Here is a 21,045-nt window from a genome sequence, read left to right on the forward strand (position 1 = left end):
AGCTCCCGGGAGCATCCAGAGCTCAGGCCAGAAAAAGCATGCACACAGACAGGGCGATCGCTGTGCTTCAGGGAGGATGGGGCTGTAGCTCCAGCATCAATGGGGCATCTGTCAGCCATAGGTTTGGGCTGAGACAAGACAAGGCAAGTGCCCCTGGGCATCCTCCAGCAGGACAGCCTGCCTCCCTCCCTCCTTCCCTCCCAAAAAGCCATGACATGGTGTAGGTGCCCTACCTGCGGCACAGCACCAGTGCGGGATTTGGAGACCTCCTCTCCCCAAACCTCTGGCTACTGCACCTTAGTATTTCACTGCAGTCAATTGCTGCCAAGCTCTAGGTAAGGAGCTGGAGGGATTCTTCTCTTTCCCTTCACCCTGCAAATTATTCACTGTCGAAACTGACTGCTTGCAAACACTTGGCTGCAGGCATTCAACATCCAAGATGGGTAATTTCTCTCGTAATGTGTGTAACAGCACACCCATTAGAAGGCTGTCTGGCTGATGCCAAATTTATATTCTAATCTGTCCTGACGGGACTTGGCACTTTTTAATTTGCTCATTAAACAGGTGCTGAAACAACGCAATAATGAAACAAACTGTAAAGCAAATAATACTAGTAACAGTCAACATCTCAGATTTTCACACATCTCAGAATTTAACTGAGCGTCCCTCCTTGTCTTCAAGTCCTGATGACTCCTGGGAGTGCCAAGCTCCTGTCAGTCATGCACTGGGAGAGCCAGCACCTGCCAGGAGGCAGCAATGCCCATACTCACAGACCTACCTGTGGCTCGTAGCGAACCAGAATATCATACTCCATGGAGTATGGGATGTTGTCAATGTAGAATTCCAGGTACGCCCCTTCAGGGACCCTTACAAATCCTATGCCTGTCCACGATGGTGTGCGGTCCGGCGTGTACTGGCGCTCTACTATGTTTACTCCCTACAAAAACAGGGAACAGAGATTTTAATACTGATACATTAAATTTCCAAGCCCCATGGGAGTGCATGAAGTGATGAGTTCTGCTGATGGATCACTTCTGGATCGCAGCATTCATTGTTTGCAACCCAGAGAACATGAATTCTCTTCTAAACCCATATGCGTGCACACCGTTGCCCTTCCACTTAACGATATACAAAAAGCAAGAAAGAGAAAATAAACAACACTGCACAACTCTTCATCCATTTCTCTGTTATGGTGGAGATTTGAATTTAAAAACTTGCTGTAAGTAACTAATCCCCCAGCTACGACACCTCATTCACTGTAAGGACATTCACATCATATTCGTAGCAGTTGGATTTATAGCAGTGGCACATAACCGCTCCATTAACTGCCCAAGCTGAGTGCTAATTACTTCCTGGCTACACCAGCCTACTCCAAACCAAACCACTGCTCAGGATAACATTTAAAAAGCATATCACAGTTGTCATGAGTAGGGTGTTACTAAATGACAGAGATCCTTATCTGATAGATATTTAATAGCCAAATGGTCACTTCTTTCACTCTGAGGTGCCAGGTTTTTACCTTCTACTCTTTATATAAAGCAAAGAGGAGGAAAAAGGCAACAGAAAATGGAAATGTGTGGTGCTCAAACTTCCTGTTTCAAATATATCTGCATCCACAAATAGTTCTCTCAACAGAACAACATCCTGTACATTCCTAAGGAAGTCGCTTCAGTAGAAAGGTATAAAATGTAAGGAAATGTCTATATATGTACATATCACTTCAGGATGTCCTCTCATGTATTCTGACACGTTTTGAAGAGAGCCTGGCCTTGCGCAAAGGGTCGGAGCTCCCCAGAAAGGATGGCAGGTGGGATGTGAGCGAGGGCATGCAGCTGCGGGGAGCAGAGGGGCTTGGCACCATCTGAAAATCCCTGCAACTCTGTGCCACTTCATTCTGTCTTGTGCTGGACCCCTACCTAGGAATTCAGAGTTTTATTCTGCCACCAGATTTAAGAGAAAGCTTTTCAATATTGGCGTTTTTTAAAATGGTTTGTTCTGAAGGTTTCAAAAGGCAAACCAGAGGCACATCCCCTTGCTCTGCTTGGCAAGGTGGGTTTTCACGCCAGGCTCCTCCATCCCCGAGCCTCAGCAAGACCTCAGGTACCACCTCTCCGCTTGGGCAGACACAAATGCACAAAAAACCCTGTGCCAGCTCACATGTCCTCTGCTATGGTCCAACCTCTGCTCTGCTCTCTCTTCCCTCTCTGCAGTAACCTAAGAGCAAAAAATCCTCTGCCTTGGCTGAAACTGCGAAGTGGCTACATTTTGCCTGAAATAAATGAATTACGACCAAGTAGCCCAATTGCAAGCAGACTGCTGCTTTAGAGAAACCATTATCTCATCTCCCTGACTCCTTGCTGAAGGCAAAAATAATTGATGTAATCGCCTAGCTACTGTTAATGAATTAAAAGCAAGGCTGTGCGGTGGTGATCAGAAAGAGCCAGAGATCCTGATGTACCATGCCAGCAGGCAAAACAAGCTAGAGGCAACCTCGCTTATAAAAACAGGTTTTTGCACAATCAACTATGGGTTTAGTCATTAATAAAAGAAATGCTACTGATGTACAGAAACTCTAAAAGCTGCAGCAATGTGCTTAAACGCGTGCTTTGCTCCCTCCTGGTTTCAGTGGCACCAAAGAGAAGAGTCAGTGTCAGTGTCCCACCGCTCTTGAGATAAGAGGGGAAGGAGAAGTGGATGCAGTGGGGTACTGAGAGGGATGCTGACAGCCATGATCAAACTGTACAGCCATGATCAAAGAAACAGATTTTAAAAGAAAAATGGCAGTTTCCCCCACTAAATTACTACATTATATATCGATACAAAGATTGAAGCAGTACAGGTTGACAGTTTTCTGATTCAATTCAGTTTTGTGTTTTCCACATTTTAATTGCAAAACACTCAGGGTATAAACCAGATGCTTCCAACACCCAAATGGTGAAACAACTTTCCCACAGCTGTCCAGACACACCAGCTCACTAAAACTGCTACTCACGGGACCCAAGCTGGCTTCTTCCGCCTCATAGATGTAATGATCGAGGGAAATGAAGTAATAGCCAGGCTCCACCTGATTGCACTGGCGTCCAAACATGTGGGGCCGGCATTCGCATTGGCCAGATTGACTTGAGCAGCTGAAATGGAAGAGCAGTGAATTTAGAACACATCTTGGCTATGCCGAGACAGTGCTAGAGCTATCTTCCACTTTGACATTTTAAGTGACACAGGAGGAGAAGCACTTCTGGACACAGCTGCATCTAGACATAAGATGTTCTCAGGCTCTGCAGCTGGACCAGCTGCACTGCTAAAATGGCAGCACAGTCCCAGGCACAGTCTTGGCTCAACCCAACTATCATTCTCCCAAACAACTCCTAGGCTCAGGCTGGGAGCGCGTACGGGCCAGGGACCATTTCCAGTAGGCAGTTTGCATGTGGTTTCCTCTGTTTGGATGGCAAGAGGATTTCATACTACAGATGCAGGCGGTTCCCTGAGGCCAGACAGCAGCCCTGGGAGAGCTTCACTCGCTACCACAGATGTAGCCAAGAGGCATGTCTGTCCTGCAAGCCAAGGGCAGCCTCGACTTCAGGCTTGCAGGCCATGCAAGCAGCATATCTGTTTGTATGGGCTCGGGCAAAGCAAGAACATGCATGACCTTGAATGCCCTGGGACGTCAAGCTGCTCTCATATACTTCAAAGCACATCCCGAGAGGCTGCCCACCAGCAGCTACGCACAGGGGAAAACCATATCTGGCTGCTTTAAAGTAGGATGGATGTAGCCAAGGATGTGTGACAGACAGCCATCACTGGGGAATGCAGAAGGTCTGTCCAGGGTGACATACAGCAGCTCCACTACCTTCATAATGAGCCATTTTCTTTTCTCAATACAGCTCTATCACCAAACTGCATTTTGGTGGTTTTATTGCCCCCCAAGAGTCCACACTGCATTACAAAGAATCCTTGGGCAAGTTGTATTTTTGCACGCACCCAGTCACACTTTTTCATAGGACTGGTTTTTGGTCCACTGAAATACAGCCCTTTCTTTAAATCTGAGTGAATTTTAGAAACTTTTTCTAAAGTCAAACCCCTCTGGTTTCCATGCAAAATCTCCAGGCTTCTCAAGCCCCCATTCTAAGAGAAATTTTTAACTGAAACCATTTTTGAAGTTGCAGAGATTCACTTAAATATTCACTTTGAGATGCCAGAAGTGCCCTAGCTGGCGCAGAAAGGAAGCTGAGAAGTTTCCCCTCTGGGGATGGCGATGACTCCACCACCTGGGTTACAGTACTGGGATGAATTTCAGCACTGGGATGAATTTCGGGTGAGGTGCAGCTGCCCCAGGCGCTGCATCCCACTCCTTGAACTCCAGCCAGGAGGCGGCAATTCAGCAGCTGAGGAGAGGATCCCTGGGGAGAGCGAAGCTCCCCCTTCCCGCTGATGTTAGAGAGCAAAGACAGGAGCCAGAGCCTGGCTTCGTGGCTCTCCTGCAGCTGCTCCCTGCCCATGCCAGGACACCGCATGTCCCCTCCCCACGTGGTTTTGCAATTGCTGGGGTCAGCGCATGGGAAACAGGCTGCAAAGCCTTGCAGGGCTGCGGCTGAGCCATACGCCAAACCCCTGGAAGGGGCTGCGCCAGGGGAGCCATTACGAGCTGTGCCACATAACTGATCTGTCCACAGGGAGCCAGCACAGAGGAGTAAATAATCACTAACAACCACACTGCTGTCTGCCAAGGGGCAGTAACTCTCTCAGGAGAGGAGGGAAGAGACGGCCTGCGGGACATTCCCACAGCGATCCCCGCTGCAGATGGGGTGTCCACAGGCTGTGACGACTTACAGGAGTCACACTGGGACCAGTCCCAAACTCCCCCAGTGTGGTCCCATGGGCTCCAGTGGAAAACAGTTTGTCCACCCCCTTGGGAAACTTCTGTGGCTTTAGAGAAATGCAGGACATTTCAAAGGGTTTGTGGAGGGAAGGGGGCGGGGGGTGGGAAAAGGAGAGCGAAGGAACGTGCTGCTGTTGAAAAGCCTGGGGTCGGACATGGACCTAACACACAGAAAACTGCTTTGGTTGGAGAAGCAGTCTGGCTATCCAGCACCCCTCTAACCTGGCATTTAAGCCAGGATCTTCCACGCTCTTACTGATGGATGCATCTTCAAAACCTAAGCTTTTCTCAGAAAAATCTCCACCTCTCCAGTAGGCACTTCCAGGTCCACATCCCACCCCATGCAGCACCACTGGGGCAATGCAGCAGTACCGTGCAGCTAGCACACTTCCCCCAGCACTGGTGGACAGACTGACGGACTAGCTAAAGGGTCAATTCAGGAGCAAACCAAGAACCAGCCTGACAGCCCATGTCACTGACTGATTCCTGCTTTGATCTTGTGAGAGCAAACCTTTGACATGGACCATACCCCGGGTTATGACCAAGGCAGAGCTCAAGCCATGGCTGGTTCCTACCCTGGCTGACCAAAGGCAGAGCTACACTGAAAAGTTTTGCGTGTTCAACTGCACCAGTGGCACAGAGGCTGCTCAGCATGGAAAAGACACAGATACCCCTGTCACCCCCTGCTGCAGTCAAGACCTGCCACTTTCTGGAGCAGAAAGACAGTCCCAAACATCCTCCTCCAGAGCACATTGAGCCCTGGATGTTGTGGTTGCAAACGAAGCGAAATTCACTGGGGTGAATGATTACAGGAGAGTAACATGGCTGAGACTCACTTGTTATTCAGTGCTCCTCCCTGGTCGCAGTCACACGGCCGACATCCATCCATGTCATTGCTCAGGCCCCAGTGCTCAGGCTGCAGGAGGAAACATCACCAGCGCTGTAATGGGGTGCCAATTTAACTGCATCTACCCCAAAGGCACATTTTGAAATACTCAGCATAAGCTACCCCAAACTGCCCCCTAACCCATGAATCCTGCTGCCCTAGTTGTGGGTCTACTGCCAAAACCTCCCCACCTGCTCCCCTCCACTTTGTTGACCATCTCAAGGGCTTGAGAAAAAAAAAAAACATCTTTCTGCCCAGCTTTAAAAGTAAGATTCAGGAGGACCCAAGCTCAGAGTCCTCAGTCCTACTGCACCATTTACACCAGTTTGGGCTCCTGACCCATGAAAGGCTTGGAAAAACACAGCCAGTACATCACACCACAGCAGAGAGCTGTGAGGCTTTGTGTGGGACAATGCCCTTGCAGGGCTGCTACTCTGCAACTTGCTTGTTGGACAGACAGACATACTTGTTTAGCTTTTCCATGTAGTTCACTGTTAGATAAGACAGCCTGTCAGTGTTTATACAAACACATCCAGTTATCTGACAGCGTGTTTCTGTAACACTCCAGCATGCGTAAACACTATATGGAAATGTATGTGTATGAAGTAATCCCTGCCTAAAATAATGGCCTGTATATAAAGCAATTTTTTTGTAACAGTGCTTCTCTGACCATCTTGTCTTTCATCCCAGTGAGGGCTCCAGCACAACTGCCCCAGATCACTCATTTTCACAGAGCGACCACTACAGGTATGCTAATGTCTCACTCCTTACCGTCCTGGGAATTAATCTGAACGCTCTTGTCTGCCTTGACGTGCCTCTCAGCTCCCTGTAACACAGCGCGCTTCATGGCTCCTGACATCCTGAGGTGCCCACTCCAGCCCAAATGCCAGGCACCCACTCGCAGGCAGAGACAGAGACCAGCACCTTGCTACATGCTTTCTGCACACCAGCCTCCTTCACAACAGCATCTCCTAATTTATTTTATGTTAAGCTACTTACCAGGCAATGATTGCACTGCTTTCCTGTCACCAGGCGCTTACAATAGCAGTTTCCTGTCTCCGAATCACAAGGATTCCCCCCGGGGTGGGTACCCAGAGGATTACATGCACAAGCTAGATTGGGAAATACAAATAGGCAGGTCAAAACACAGAACTGGAGCTACATTTTAGACAGTATCCAACCTAAATATTTACCTTAAAGCTTCCCCTGAATTCTCCAGGACTGAGATTAATTGAATACTTTGCCCACCACCCTTCCCAGTAAAACTTCCCTGGCTTAGAAACTTATAATTCAAAACAAATAAGAAGGATTCTGCTACTTCCACTGAATACACCAAAACTATCAGCTAGGGAACTGAGTTTTAAGGACGAGTGGACTCCAAGCTATGGCAAATCCACAGGACACTCTTCCTTTAGCAAAAACATGAAACAAAGTAGAAAAAATCCCACCCCACAGACCAATTTCTCCCAGCTCTAACAGCTCCTCAGAGAGCTTTTGATCACACATAAAGGAACATATGTTTTTACTCACACTGACAACCTGCTGGGTCATCAGCACTCAGGCCATAGAAACCTTCTTTGCAGAGGTCACAACGCTCCCCTTCAACAAATAATTTACAACGGCATTGTCCAGCAATGAGGCCAGTGGAGAAATCAGTGTAGCGATCGCAGATGCCACCGTTTTGGGAGCCAGCTGGGTCACAGTTGCAAGCTAAGAAGGAAGCATTGCGCATGTTTTATTAACTGCTACAAAAGAAAAGGCCAAGTCTCACACTGAATTATTTAAACTCAGTTTCTGTGTGGAGAGAGTGTATCGTTCCTGCAAGTATTATACATGACATGGGTTCAACACGTAATGACCAGATAAATCTCCAGATACTCAAAGAGAAAACAAAACCCAGACAGGCTCGCTCAAGACCTCCAAGACAACCACCTTCCCTCAAGGACCTTTGTTCAGGAGCGTGGCACTGGCCAAAAGAAAGCCAGTAAATCCCAAATTCTTCAGGGAAAGCCCTGGGGGGCCACAGCCAGGATGCCATGGCTATTCCTAACCCAAGGAGCAGGGCTGCACTTACGCTCACAGACATCGGGGTCCCGCAGATCTCTCTCTGGGTGCTGGAAGTAGAAGGGTTTACACTGCTCGCAGTTGCGTCCTACAGTGTTGTGCTGGCAGTCATCACACACTCCCCCGCTGGTATTCCCCGTTGTCATGTACACAGCCATGTCAAAGTGGCACTGGCTGGAGTGGCCATTGCAGTTGCACTCTGTGACAAAGACAGAAAGCAAAGTAAGAGTCTGGTCCCAGGGGAGATGCAAGTCTGCAGAAAAGACACACCAAAGTCAACCAAAGAACATGCAGGACTTCTTACACTGTCACAAGTTCCCAAGTAACAGCATGTAACGCTCACACCAGACTCCAGTTCTGCATTTTACTCAAACTCACTTTTGCATGCGTTACTATTGCGGCCTTCAGCGGGTCGCCAGGGTAAGTCGTGGTAGAAATCCAAACACTGTTCACAGTTTAACCCTTTGGTATTATGTCTGCACATGCAGTGCCCATGGACCTGTCATTAAAAAAATAAAAAAAAAAAAAAAAAGAGGGGTATAGTTGGTTATAAAAGAGGAAGGGGAAAAAAACCCATGCTCCAATAATGCAAAATATAGCTAGAACATAATGGATATAGTTTTGGAGACTTTAACGCACATAACTGCATGTAGGAAGACACAAAAGGACCACAGGAGCGTCCTTTACCCGCCAAGGTAAGAATGTCCTCATACAAATTTGTCCTTCTTTCCTTACTGGAACTAATGCCTGAATAAACACTTTCAGACATGAACAAGAAGAGCACAGTTCCACCTCAATAATCACAGAAGCCTCCTCGACCTAAAAGTTAGCTGTTTATTAGCTGTTAATTAGCTATTAACATGCATCTAGTTATATCAGCACTCACTAGCCCAGTGCCTTCTTTCCAGCCCTACCTTGGTTCTCAAAGCAAAGATAACAGACAGTTTGGATGGGTTTTATCCATCAACCCCAGGCTTTCCCTTCAACACGTACAGGCCCTAAGTAGACCAGCAGTAATTGTGTGACAGTTGCTGCCATAGACAATGGGGACTACCAGCACTGGAGCCATGATTTTACAGGCACAGCCAGTCTTGCTGCTGCTTGGGTGGAGACACTCACCAAAAGTGCAGAGCAATGAAGCGTACCCGCTCACCAGCACCCTGCACCCCTGGGACAACCCACACAACCTCCCCGTATGCCTCCACATTTTCATCCAGTTAATAACTCACTCATTAACAGGGGTGCTATTACTGCTTGTCAGGCAAAAATCATGGGGAAAACCAGAACCCAGGAGGGATGTGGCACTTGCACAGCAGGGTACAACACAGGCAACAGAATTTTCCTTCAGAGCCTGCTGCTAATTAGGGCTACAGCCTCCACTTCTCAGCTGATAATGACCAATACAAACACAGGTCATCTTTGATTCACAAGGGTGTTTCATCCTTGATGTCTCTGTTCACTTTAATTTTTGGGTAACCAGGTCAACCCACACCCATCTCTGGCCCCATAAGGTTACACTCCCATTCTGCATTCCTGCCTTTTAATTTCATCAGCTCTTTAACATAATTAGAAAAAGAATGCTAAAACAATTTTCACCTAATCTGAGCTCTCTGTGCTTGATTAACACCAGTAATGACAGGTATGTTTGCTGAGAAGGAATAGTTTTAAGTTTTCTTGTTTGAAAATTAAGGTGGGGGGGGAGTGGCAGGGGCAGAACGTCATCTTTAAACTTGTGTTTAAATCACTTAAAAGAGGAACAGACAGGAACAGCTTTATGCAGAAAAGCGCGAATATTTACCATTCCTTCCACTTCTTCGTTAAAGCCATCCACTGGTGCACACTCGCTGGCATGTCCGTAGCAGAAACAGTTCCCACGAACCACCATGTCGTAGATGGCATAGTAGTACTTCTCTCTGATCTCCATCCTAGAGTCCAAGAGATTATCTCCCAGCGTGTGCAGCTTGATGAATTTGACTCTCAGATTTGTGATCTTCAATAGGTCTGCAGGGACACCAAAAAAAATTAAACCCCATTTCGGAATTATTTACCCATTATTATGAATGGGAGGAAGCCAGGTGTGACTTCCCAAGCACACTTCCTATGGACAGGTTAGACCAGATTTAATTTCGGCACTTACATACCACACATCACATCACTTCATACTCCCAAATTAAAAAAAAATACAATATTTTACTACAGGTTAATCACTGTTTAAGTTAGCTTCAGCTTAATTAAAAATACTAGACTATTTTATTGTAGACATACGTAGGCACAAACATAAATATTAAAGGCACACACAGCAGCACCACCAAAAAGACACTGGTTCTTTGGGGCTTTAAAATGCAAAACGGGCAAGGACCTGATATTAAGGAACTGCTGAAAAGTGGACCAGGAGCTTTAAGAGTTACAAGCCTTTTGGAAAAAAATCTTAGTTGGAAACAAGACACAAATAATTCTTCTTTATTATACGCCCAACTTTCTTGGCAAACATAATTAGTCACATTTTGCTGAAAGAAGCAACACCCCATCACTGACCAAATACAAAGAAGTTCTCAAGGGATAATTCATGGGAAGACAATATTGCAGTAATTAATTCATTCTACATGTTCACTTTGCTATTATGAATCCTGTGTAATTTCTTATAGCCTTGAAAAAGCACTTCAAGCCCATGAAAGCAGAGTTTCTCCTTTAAAATGTTGGTTAAAAGGACATTCAACTGATAGAGCAATTAGCAGACACTCTTCTACTTCAGATATTCTCTTCTGCTCCAGTTAGCTTTACACTGAAGGACACAAACTGAAACTGAGAATGCATATTAAATTGGAGGTCAAGTTTAAGGCCAAACACTGCAGTTCCCTACTCAGGCCAAATGCTCCACAAGGTTTCTCTTTGAGCCACTCTCAGCAACAAATCTTTCTACCTATACATACCTGGATTGTCACCACTGTACACAAACACTACAGTAATTTGACAACCACACCTGTGTGGTCCAGCCATGCAGTGTTACCAAGGCCAACTGTTCCAAAATCACAACTCAGATGTTCTAAAAAATAAAACACAACTCCCTTGATTTTAGCTAGAAATGCAAAATTATATAGGTACCTCTGTAGTTCTGTTTTGCTTTCTGAATACTGTAGAATTATGGGATCACATTCCAAGGTTTCCCTCGGCAACTGCATGTATTTTGGGGAGAGGGGTCTTTAATGAAAATAAATCCCTGATCAATTAAGAAAAGGACCAACTACAACGATGCCTGTAAGAACAGTCACTTGAGTTGACAACATTGGTCGTTATTTCCCAGCAAGTCACTAAGTCAGGAAAAGAAGCCATACCACAAATGTATTCATATGACTTCAAAACTGATACTGGGGCAAATGCATGGCTTTATTTGTGGCTTACTGTTTTTCATAAGCAAATAAGTACAGAGATGCTTTCAAATGAGCCTGGAAGGTAACTGCATACATACTTTGAATCCTTGGACTGTACGGATCTTCAATTCGAAAAGCAGGATCTAAAACACGATATATTACCTGGAGGAAAAATGGTACAACAAAGATTCAGCTTTAAAAATAAGAGAATCTGAATTCGTATGTAAAAAGTCTATACAACAAACATTCGAAAAAAACCTGTCTGACCTCTCCCTCTGTTGAAGGTTCAATGTCGGAGTATCGGGAATCACAGATGATATCATCCACTTTCTTCATGGGTCCAGTTGAAATCCCAGGAAATGAGCTCTCACAGTCATATGCAAAATACCTATATACTTGCCAGGTTTTTCCAAAATCAGATGACCTTTCTATCAACATTGCAGCAGGACGGAATGTCTAATAGTAAGAAAACCAAAAGAGATTTTTTTTTGTTAATTATTGCTTGCATTTACATTAAGCGCTTTTAAGTGTGAGCAATCCACATGGCCTGGATTTTAATCTCCCTCCATGCACTATTTCCAATATTTGGAAATATCAGAAATATTTTTCTGCTGATATCCCACTTCCTGCTCAGAGGCAGATCTTTGAAGTAACACACACAAAACCACAGACCACCTATCTTTAAAAAGATGGCAACTCTGTGGCCAAGTGCTTAAACATACTTACAGTACATAAGCAAACTTGTAAGTTTTTTGGATTCCAAATCTTTTCTCAAAACTGGGGGTTAAAGCAGGGCTTAGAGACACAAAAGGATTTTTTCCACTGCTTGTAGAAAGCAGCACAGGCTTCTTTCTTGCTGCATCTCCTTGTCTAATCTTCTGCAAAGGACCTAATGGGCCTCCTCTCCTGCCTTGGGGACCGGGAGGCCACTTTCAGTGCCTCCTCTCCAGCTCTGATGTCCAGAAGTTCTTGCTGAGCAGTTATGTCCGATGTTCAGAAAGTCCCTGGGGTTGCGCACCTCTCTTTGTCTGACCACACAACGTTTTGCAGCGTCTCTACCATCCAGTGCCAAGCGTCCTCTGTGCTGCATTAAGAAAACCTTCTTTTTTAAGGAGATTGAGAGGTTCAGCTTCATCCACTCTTGCAGCATTTGACTCTTCCAGTCCCCTGTGACCTTCCTCCAGCTGGCCTTGCTCAAACTCTGGCAGGCTGCATTCGCTTCATACAAATCACCATCCTTCTTACCTACACATATTTAACTCTAGAACAACTAGCTAATGAGATTTTAAAAAGATTTTTAATCCCTCTGACCTAAAAGTCTCATGTTTCAGTTAATACCTGCTTTTTGAAAGGCAGTGCAATAATTTAACTCCTGACTTGCACCTACCAAGAAATGCCAACAGTCTCTTCGTTAGTTTTATGTATTCAGAGTAAGCTCTCCCAGAGCCAAGCACAAAAGCATTTCAGTCACAGCTGGAAAGAAATTTTCTTTCTGCTTCCCGGCTGAAAATATCACCCAACTTACAAACTCGTATCTCACCCAACAAAAAACATAGCAACCCAGAGGTAAGGCAGCTCAAGTGTCTACCACACAAAGTCAACAAATCATCATTAAAACTATCTTTCCGCCATAGTCTTCCTCCTGATGGCTGACCAATCCCAGTGGCACTGGGGCACAATGGCCACAGCACTGGCATCAAGTCAGGGGTCTCTTGGGGGTCCCTCACTGCTGGGGTCCAGCAGAAAGGACCACCTTCCACCTCAGCCACCACCCTGAGGCAGGGGGAGAAACGTAAGCTAGTGCCACAGGAAAGAGGAACCAGCTCTCTGACAGGTAAAAATGAAGAGATTAATTTGTCTACATGCAAAGAGCAGGGACTTAGCCCTGCAGAAACTGCAGCCTCTGATACCTCAGCTGAAGGTTGCCATTAGAGCTTGCCTGCGATTTAGGATGTACGGGACATAATCTGCTATTCCAAGACATCTGTTTGTAAAGAAACAAAGACACTTTGTGTACAGATGTTCCTTCTTCCTGAAGACCTCTCCATTTGCCAAATGAAAACCAATACCATGGCCAACTTTTTTTTTAAGAATAAAAATCCTTGCTACTATATGATTTAGCTAATGATCTTCTAGAACACAAACACCAGAGAGGGACACCAACACAAACCCCAGCTTCACTATGACTCCTTCTGCAGCCTCACCGGAGTTCAAACACAACTCAAGCCACAAGTCACAACTCAGCCATCCTGCGTAACTTCAGCAGGAGTTAATGGTTTGCAGCTCTAAAAAGTCAGGCAGAGCAGCTCAGACAAAGCCCAAATCCCAAATATCAAATAGATGTGAAGGACTATGAAACCTCTCATTTCCTGTTTTAGGGTTCTGGTTAAGGCTGTGGCTTCCTTACCTTGAAGGTCATAATGAGATGAGTGAAATGAAACTCGGCCTCCAGGTTCAGCTGGATAGTCACATTTTCCAAACCTGTAGGGGCAGAGAAAAGAAGCCGTGCAGCAAACAAGGACACCCACTAGCCTCTACATCTGAATTTTCCCAAAGTTCTTCACTCCAGTGGTGCAGAGACTTTGCCACTTGGCTCTGTCATCAAAAAAAGGATATGTGGGTTAGTGCATCACTGAGGTACATGGGAGACACCAAGGACCTGCTGAAGAGCGTATCGCACATGGGATTCCTGTGCATCATCTGCACCAAACACGTTACACCCAAACCACGAGCCTGCACTGCTGTTATTTCAGTCTGTGTAACACGGCTAATATCACTAGATGTAGGGTAAGCATGGGGACTGCTGTGGGCTGGATCCTGGCACCAAAGCACCCAGTGGCTGGTACAACTGGGGATGGTGAGCCCAGACCTGTGTGGTGACCCCAGGCTGTCCTCACACGCTGCAGTCTGTCTGGCAGCAACAGAGGCACGGGCTTCTGCAGCCCTAACAGCCCAAATCTCACTGATGGCTGGTGAGGGCTGTTTCCTACCTTTCTTCACTCGCTCTGGACAGTCCCTTTACAACCTAGTTTTGAAATACCCCCCAAGCAACTATTATAGCCCTGTTTTGCAATCATGAGGGCTAGGAAACTGGTGAGAAGCAAAAGGTTTTCCAAACTCTGCTGTATGACTACCTACAGTCAAGGACTCTACGCAGAAAGGAAGAAAAACAGTTACAAATATTATTTTGTCATGTGAAAAGACCTCTCAAAACATCTGGATACTTATTATACTGTAGTTAGAAATTAAAAAAAAAAAATCAAGATTTACAAAGAGGAGAAAGGGTAAGAAATGACAATAATAAACCAATAAAGAGCTTAAATTTTCATCCAGCTGCAACATTATGTGGAGTGTGCAGCAATGGTCCATTCTGCTGTATGCCTGAATAGAAGAAAACATGAATTGGACAGAAGGAATCATTTGTTTTTTATTGTTGAAGGACATTTTCATGACCTTATGAGCTAAGAACTTTTCTGTGTGAATGCTGCCAAGCTTGTTGCAAAAAGCATGAATTATTTGGAACATTAGAAGAGAGCTGCTGGAGACAAGAGGCTTGCTAAGCTGATCTAAATGGTTAAAAAGGATTTTGTGAAAACCTTTCTTTACCAGGCAGCCGAAATGTTACAAATACTACCATTTTATTTTGTTATGGAGTAAGACAGCTACTGCCAATCCATTTGCAGAAATCCCATCCTGTCCAGCTGGCTTTAAGGCTTCAGGGTAGGACTGCTGTTTGAGAAACCTCAATGCCTTGTTCTGTGTATGAAGGCATGCCAAAAGCATAACCATAAAAGCAAAAAGGGCAGAGGAAGGATGAAAAAAAAAAAAAAAAAAAAAAATCACCAAACTAACATGCTGGGGTTTTTTTTTTAAACTAGCTGGCTTGTTTCTGGTGTGCATTTTACTGTTTAGCGTATGGATGCAGGAATTCAGGGAGCCCAGGAGGGAGAAGGCAGTTTGCAGGGTAAGAGATATCCCTGGCTTTGCTCTCCTGGGGTAGGACAGGGAAACAGGAGGTCTGCAGGCAGGGCTGCAGCCCCCGGCTCTGTGCCTAAACCTCCTGCTTCCACAGGCTCCCTCCAGCCCAGCGGCATGGGGAAGCCCTGAGGCGCTTCCCTGGCAGCACTGTCCCGGGATAGTCACTCCTGGAAGGCTGCTCTGCTCCTGCTGCCCAAACACGAAGGAGAGCTGGAGCCAGTGTGGGAAACTTTTCTATTTAGGAAAGGATTCTTGCAAAGTGGTGGGACGGCTCTTTCCAACACTCCCAGAGGGCTGAGGGGGCTTCATTATGGATTAAGAACCGCTCCAGGGCACACAAAAGCAGCCAGTTTCAGTCAGCCCTCCTCCAACAGCATGATCCTTCCCTTGGCAGTAATCACCAGGCCAGAGATAACAGCAAACCCGCAGGTACCCTTACACAAAAGGAGGGAAAGCCGCTCCCTGTCCTGGAAATGGTTCCCTGACAAAACCCATACCATTTTCCGACTGCCACCAGAGCTTCAGGCGGTTTGGAGCGAATGTAGTGACAACATTTTCAATGCGATGACTGTCAGGATTGAGAGTATCGTGGAAGGGATCCTCGGAGTCGCATATGAAACATTTTTTGTCCTCCTGAAACAACAAGATAATCAGCATTACTGATTTTATCCATGGGGCAATAGTTGTTTCCTGCAGATAAGAGTATTTTCCATCTATATCACATTCCACTCATTTTGCCTGCAGGAGTCATCAAAGGTATTTTTTTTGTTGAAATGATAAGTGTATTTACCTTTATGAATTAATGCAAATTGCCAAATGGAAAATATGCCAGGAATTCCATAAACTTTATTTTTAGGAGAAGTTTCAGGAAATCTCTTCCAGCACACATATTCTCCAGCAGAAGTCAGAACCAAAGGCAGCATCTACAGAAAATTGCTGAATTGCTTCTGTACAGAACGCACACATGCAAAACTGCATCTTCAACAACTTTTGTGAAATAACGTTGGCTTTTGGGAGCTAGCTTGGAAATCTAAGTTCACTGCATTAGGGATACCTCCAGTGAGGCTCAGAGGATGTCAAGGGGCCATCAGTGATTTAGTGACCAAGTCCTTTCAGCATGGGGTTAACTTTACTCTGAATCCAGCTTGTCAAGCTTCTACCTAAACCTTGTCTTCACCTTTGATTGCAATCCCAAGGTATGCACATAAACCCAGTTTGCACACACTACAAGGTGTGCCCATAAAAAAACAGTTGGGTGCAAGTCTGGCATGTGCTGCTTGGAAAAGCCAGACCCTTCTTCACCAGGAGGACAAAAAACCATCATGACTTTTACTATGAGCAATGCTGGGTTTGCATTGTCCTGGTACCTAAAACCACCACTTTCCAATTTTGCAAGGTAGGATGGGAACCAAACCAAAAAGGGTGGGTTCCTGCCCAAACCAGCTCGCAGTTTGGCGGACTGCGGGGGCAGAGGGAGGAGAGGAGCTCATCACACTGCAGCGAGGGAGCCCCAGCACACCAGCAACTCATCACTGTCAAAACCTACATATGCATCATTCCTCCAGTGGGTTTATGGAGACAAATGCAGTGCTTTATCAGACAAGAATGTGAGAGCTGGCAGGTCTGCGCCACACAGGCTGTCCATTTCATCAATTCTGGTTTCAGCAGCTCCTCCCAAGCCTGGCGCTTCACCCCCCACGAGCCTGGCAAGAGTGGGGATCCTGGGGAAGATGCCCCCTCCTGCCTGCTCCAGGCTCCTGTCCCCCAGCACCACAGCCCCCGCCTCATGCCTCGACTTGCTCCTTCTCCCACCAAAATGGAATCCTAGAAGGCCCAAAGCGCTCAGTGCGGCCAAGCCCCATGTTATTAAGAGGATACCAAGCACCTTCCTGCGATTTCTTCAATGTCACCTTATGGTTCAGAAGTAACCAGGGACATCCCAAATGCTGAACCGGGGCTGTAAGATCAGGAATAAGGGCACATGTCAACTCTGAACTGATACTTTTTACTATGGCACTTCAGAATTTTTTGAGACAAGAAACCATAACAAAGTGTCTTTGTTATTTTGTTCTACCAGAGATGCTAATATTGTTAAAGTCAAGCCCAAAATACTCCGAAAATATTCCAGCAAATCTAAACCCCATGTTAAATCAAGTATTAACTCTAGCAGACAGAGCAGTACAGTAAAACTAAAGGCGGGGGGCGGGGGAAGATTTGGTAACTTCAGGGCACAAATGGGCCAAGTGCTACAGCCCCTCAGGCAGGGCTCCTCCTGCTTCCCGTCGTTTTCCTCCCAAGTGCCAGAATCCGGCCCTATTGTCTCGGCAGTAAATTCGGCCGGAGATTATCCCCTTACTTTCAGTTCAACAGAGTTCCACTTATAACTGATATTTTACTTTTCTCCCCCATCCATTCTGTCTCAGAGATTTTAAGTTTGCTGAGCTGCTTCTGACTTAAATAGCACCGAGCTTTGTGTTTTCCACCAGATGTGCGAGACAACCTTATTTGCATCCTTTCACTTGGAGACCATACAAATGTAATTGCACTACGGGAACAGTGGCCAAAACATTACCCGGGTCCTACAGACCACTCTCGATCAGGAAGCTGTCTAGACGGCTCCGAGTAAGCCTGAAATAAAGTATTAATTTAATTTACTGCGGCACATTCCTCCTTATTAACCTCCATGAGGAAGGGAGGGGGGTGTCGGGAACCGAAAGCTGCGAGGGGTTCCCTGGGCCCGGCTGCTTCACCAGGGCGCGGGGTCCCGGAGCGGGGCACGATGCTGCCCCGCCGCAGAGGCTGCCCGCACCGCCCTCGGCAGGCAGCGGCTTATCCCACCGCACCAGCCCCGGCGGGACGTGGCGCCCTGCCCTGCGGCCGGGGACCGAGCCCTGCGGCCCGGCGGGGTGCCCCGGCGATGCTGCCCGCCCCCCCCCCCGCCAGGCGCTCACCTGGAGGTGGCTGACGATGCAGTAGGGCTCGGGCTGGCGGAGGCCGCAGGTGGAGGAGGCGGAGAGGCGGGCGGCGCGGCCGATGAGCAGGTCGCCGGTGGCGGGGTAGCAGCTCCCCTCGGCGCAGCCGTAACTGTACTCGGGTTCCTGCGCGGCCGCGGACCACAGCGCTGCGCGGCCGCGGTGGGAGAGAGGGATGAGAGAGGGAAGGGGCAGCGCGGCCGGGCTGGGCGCCCCGAGCTGCCCCAGCGGGCGCTGCAGGGGCTCGCCCAGCCCGCCGTGCCCCGACGGCGGCCGGAGCGGGGCGGGAGTTACCGAGGCAGCAGCAGAGGTACAGCGGGAGGCGACCCATGGCGGGCGGCAGGCACCGGCGGGACGGGACGCGACGGGACGGGACGGGACGGGACGGGGCTCTCCCTCCACGCCGCGGCCGAACGCTGCTGCTCCGGCTGCTCCACGCAGGCGCCGCAGCTCCCCGCGGCTCCCGGGGAGCGGCTCCGCGCCGCCGGGCGCCCCCCAGCCCTCCCTCCTCCTCCTCCTCCTCCTCCTCCTCCTCCTCCTCCTCCTCCTCCTCCTCCTCCTCCTCCTCCTCCTCCTCCTCCTCCTCCTCCTCCTCCTCCTCCTCCTCCTCCGCCCCGCCGCCCCCGCGGGGCCGGGCTGCGCCGCGCCGCCCCTCCCGCCCTGGCCCCCAGCCTCGGGGCTGCCCGGCCCCGCCGCAGCGCCAGGCCCGGGGAGGGGAGCGGAGAAGCGGCTGCCGTCGAGGAAGGGGAGCCCGGCCGGAGCGGGAGGCTGGCGGGGAGCGGCCCCGTGGACGCCCGCCCTGCCGCAACCGGGGAGCCCCGAGGGAGGAGCGGAGGGACTCCATCCCCCCGCCACCACGAGCTGTGCCCTCCCTGCTGCTCCCCAACTTTGGGAGCAGGCTGTGGGCAGGGTGCAACAATTTGGGGGGGGAAGGGGGAATCACCTATGGGACGACCCCTCTCCCTGCCCCTGTCTGTGGGGAAACAATGCAGAAATGGGGTTTTTGACCCAATCCTACCTTCTCCCGGGGGTGCTGGTGGGGCTGAGCGCATGGGAGGGAGGAAGAGAGGGAGGGATGGTGGGATGGCGCATACCCATGCGGCAAGGCCCAAAACCCAGTGAAGGGCCAGGGGATTGGCAACCATGGTACATGATGCTCAACAGCCCCACATCGCTGGGTGCTGTGGTGCCAGCACACGTGGCTCAGGAGTGCCATTCCTGGGGATGGCGGCCACGCTGCCGCACGTGGCTGGGTCTGGCCCTGGGGCGGGCAGAGAAGCCCGTCAGGCCAGGGCTGGCCGCTTCCAGGCTGTTCCTCGTCAGCAGGAAGCGTGTGGTGCTGCTGCCTTCGCAGGGGTGCTGGGGCGGCTGTGAGGGGTGAATGGCTGTGCCGGAGCTGCTCCCGGCCTCCTGCTTCAGCTCCCTGGGCTCTGTTGGGGACACGGGGTTTTGTCAGCTGGCGGCAGAGTCCCCTCAGCGCCCAGGGGAAAGGTTTACTGGTAAATAAACACCAAGGATTGGGTATGAAGAATGGATGCATTTGAAGAGTGCAGCCCCGGCTGGATGCAGCCTGGGACAGATGCCTGGGTTTATACACCCGAGTTTTGCTTGCGGACGTGTAACACGTAAACTTGTGTAAATCTTTACCAGGTACTGGTGTCCCTCAAGAACACTTTGCCCTCGTTATTTGCAGTGCCAGAGTGGAAACACACCGTGGTCTGTCTGTCCCAGCAAACCCTGCCGAGGTAGGTAAATATGTTCATTCTCATTTTACAGATGGATAAGCAGAAACAGAGAGATACCAAGTGACTTGCCCTAAAGGTTAAACACCAGGTCTGAAACATAACCCAGGACTCCTGACTGAAGAACTTGTGGGGTTGTTTCATTAAAGATATCCAGGAAATTAAACTATTTGAAGTTGACAGAGCAGGTATTGTAATTCGCAACCTCTTCTGCAATGTGGTCTTCTAAATTCACAAAACTAATTCAGTTTCACAATACTCTCATGTAAATCACAGCATGGTTTTGTTTTTAAGCTTCAGTACAACAAACATTTTTGTCACACTAACAGAAAATGTTTTACTCTGCTGTGGTTAGAAACTCTTCCGGTCCATGGCACACAGGCAGCAGCATCACTCCATGTGTGACTGTGTGAGGACAGAGTGTTTCATTGCCGCTGGATTTTTTTCTGTCCCATATTTTTTCAATTTTTATTGAAGTTTTCTCCTTTTTTTTTTTTTTTTTTGTGTTTCATTGCCTTATAGAAGTCCTATCCTCCCCTAAACATAAAATGGGCTAAAGCTGCCCTCCAGAGCTCCTTGCCTCCGTACTCTTTCGTGCCTTGCCCCGACAATGCACTGTGTTCCAGCCCGGGGGTGACCCTGCTGCGTGGCATCAGGGATTGAGTCGGAGTTGCAGCCACCTGCCGGGGTGGGCACTGTCACCCGTGGTCAGGGTTCAGAGGTAGCCAAAACCACCAGCATTCACTGTGTGGATAGTTAGGTGCAGTGAACTTGTCCATGTCTGTCCTTCTCTGCAGTGTTCATGAGCAATAGCAAGTGGGAGTATTTTAATTTGATTCTTTAAATGATAAAAATCAGGTTTGTGTCATGTCCTACCCTTGTGGTTGGTGAAACAGCTTTACAGTCCTGGGGTGTCTGTGTTTGCTGGGTTGGAAGTCTTCTCAAAGAACCAAATTTCAGCATTAAACCTCAGTGGGACCCACCTGATCACCTGTTTTCTTGTAACATTGCAGTGGTTGAATGCCTAGCAAATAAAGCTGCTGAGATAATTTTTTATTAAATATATCTTTGATTATATGTGGGTTTGGTTAAGTGTTGTTTGCATTTTGATTAATGTCACTGAAGTCAAATTGCTCTACAGCAAGATACTGATTTCACT

General features: G+C 48.0%; 1 protein-coding gene across 1 annotated transcript in view; it reads right to left on the reverse strand.

The window, feature by feature from the left end:
- The window catches only part of LAMB1 (laminin subunit beta 1), a 44,327-nt gene extending 25,721 nt beyond the window's left edge, over window positions 1–18,606 (reverse strand). Inside the window, exons 1-14 of the mRNA XM_074870000.1 lie at window positions 18,439–18,606; window positions 18,124–18,293; window positions 15,670–15,805; window positions 13,602–13,675; window positions 11,462–11,650; window positions 11,293–11,356; window positions 9,625–9,827; window positions 8,205–8,325; window positions 7,837–8,025; window positions 7,293–7,472; window positions 6,762–6,874; window positions 5,713–5,792; window positions 2,993–3,128; window positions 779–937 (exon numbers count right to left, since the gene is read on the reverse strand). Of these exons, the coding sequence (XP_074726101.1) occupies window positions 779–937; window positions 2,993–3,128; window positions 5,713–5,792; window positions 6,762–6,874; window positions 7,293–7,472; window positions 7,837–8,025; window positions 8,205–8,325; window positions 9,625–9,827; window positions 11,293–11,356; window positions 11,462–11,650; window positions 13,602–13,675; window positions 15,670–15,805; window positions 18,124–18,293; window positions 18,439–18,475 (1,851 nt within the window). The 5' untranslated portion in view covers window positions 18,476–18,606. The remainder of the gene's footprint in view (window positions 1–778; window positions 938–2,992; window positions 3,129–5,712; window positions 5,793–6,761; window positions 6,875–7,292; window positions 7,473–7,836; window positions 8,026–8,204; window positions 8,326–9,624; window positions 9,828–11,292; window positions 11,357–11,461; window positions 11,651–13,601; window positions 13,676–15,669; window positions 15,806–18,123; window positions 18,294–18,438) is intronic.
- Between the last annotated feature and the right edge of the window lie 2,439 nt (window positions 18,607–21,045).

This window comes from Strix uralensis, chromosome 5 (assembly GCF_047716275.1).
Source record: "Strix uralensis isolate ZFMK-TIS-50842 chromosome 5, bStrUra1, whole genome shotgun sequence".
NCBI lineage: Eukaryota > Metazoa > Chordata > Aves > Strigiformes > Strigidae > Strix > Strix uralensis.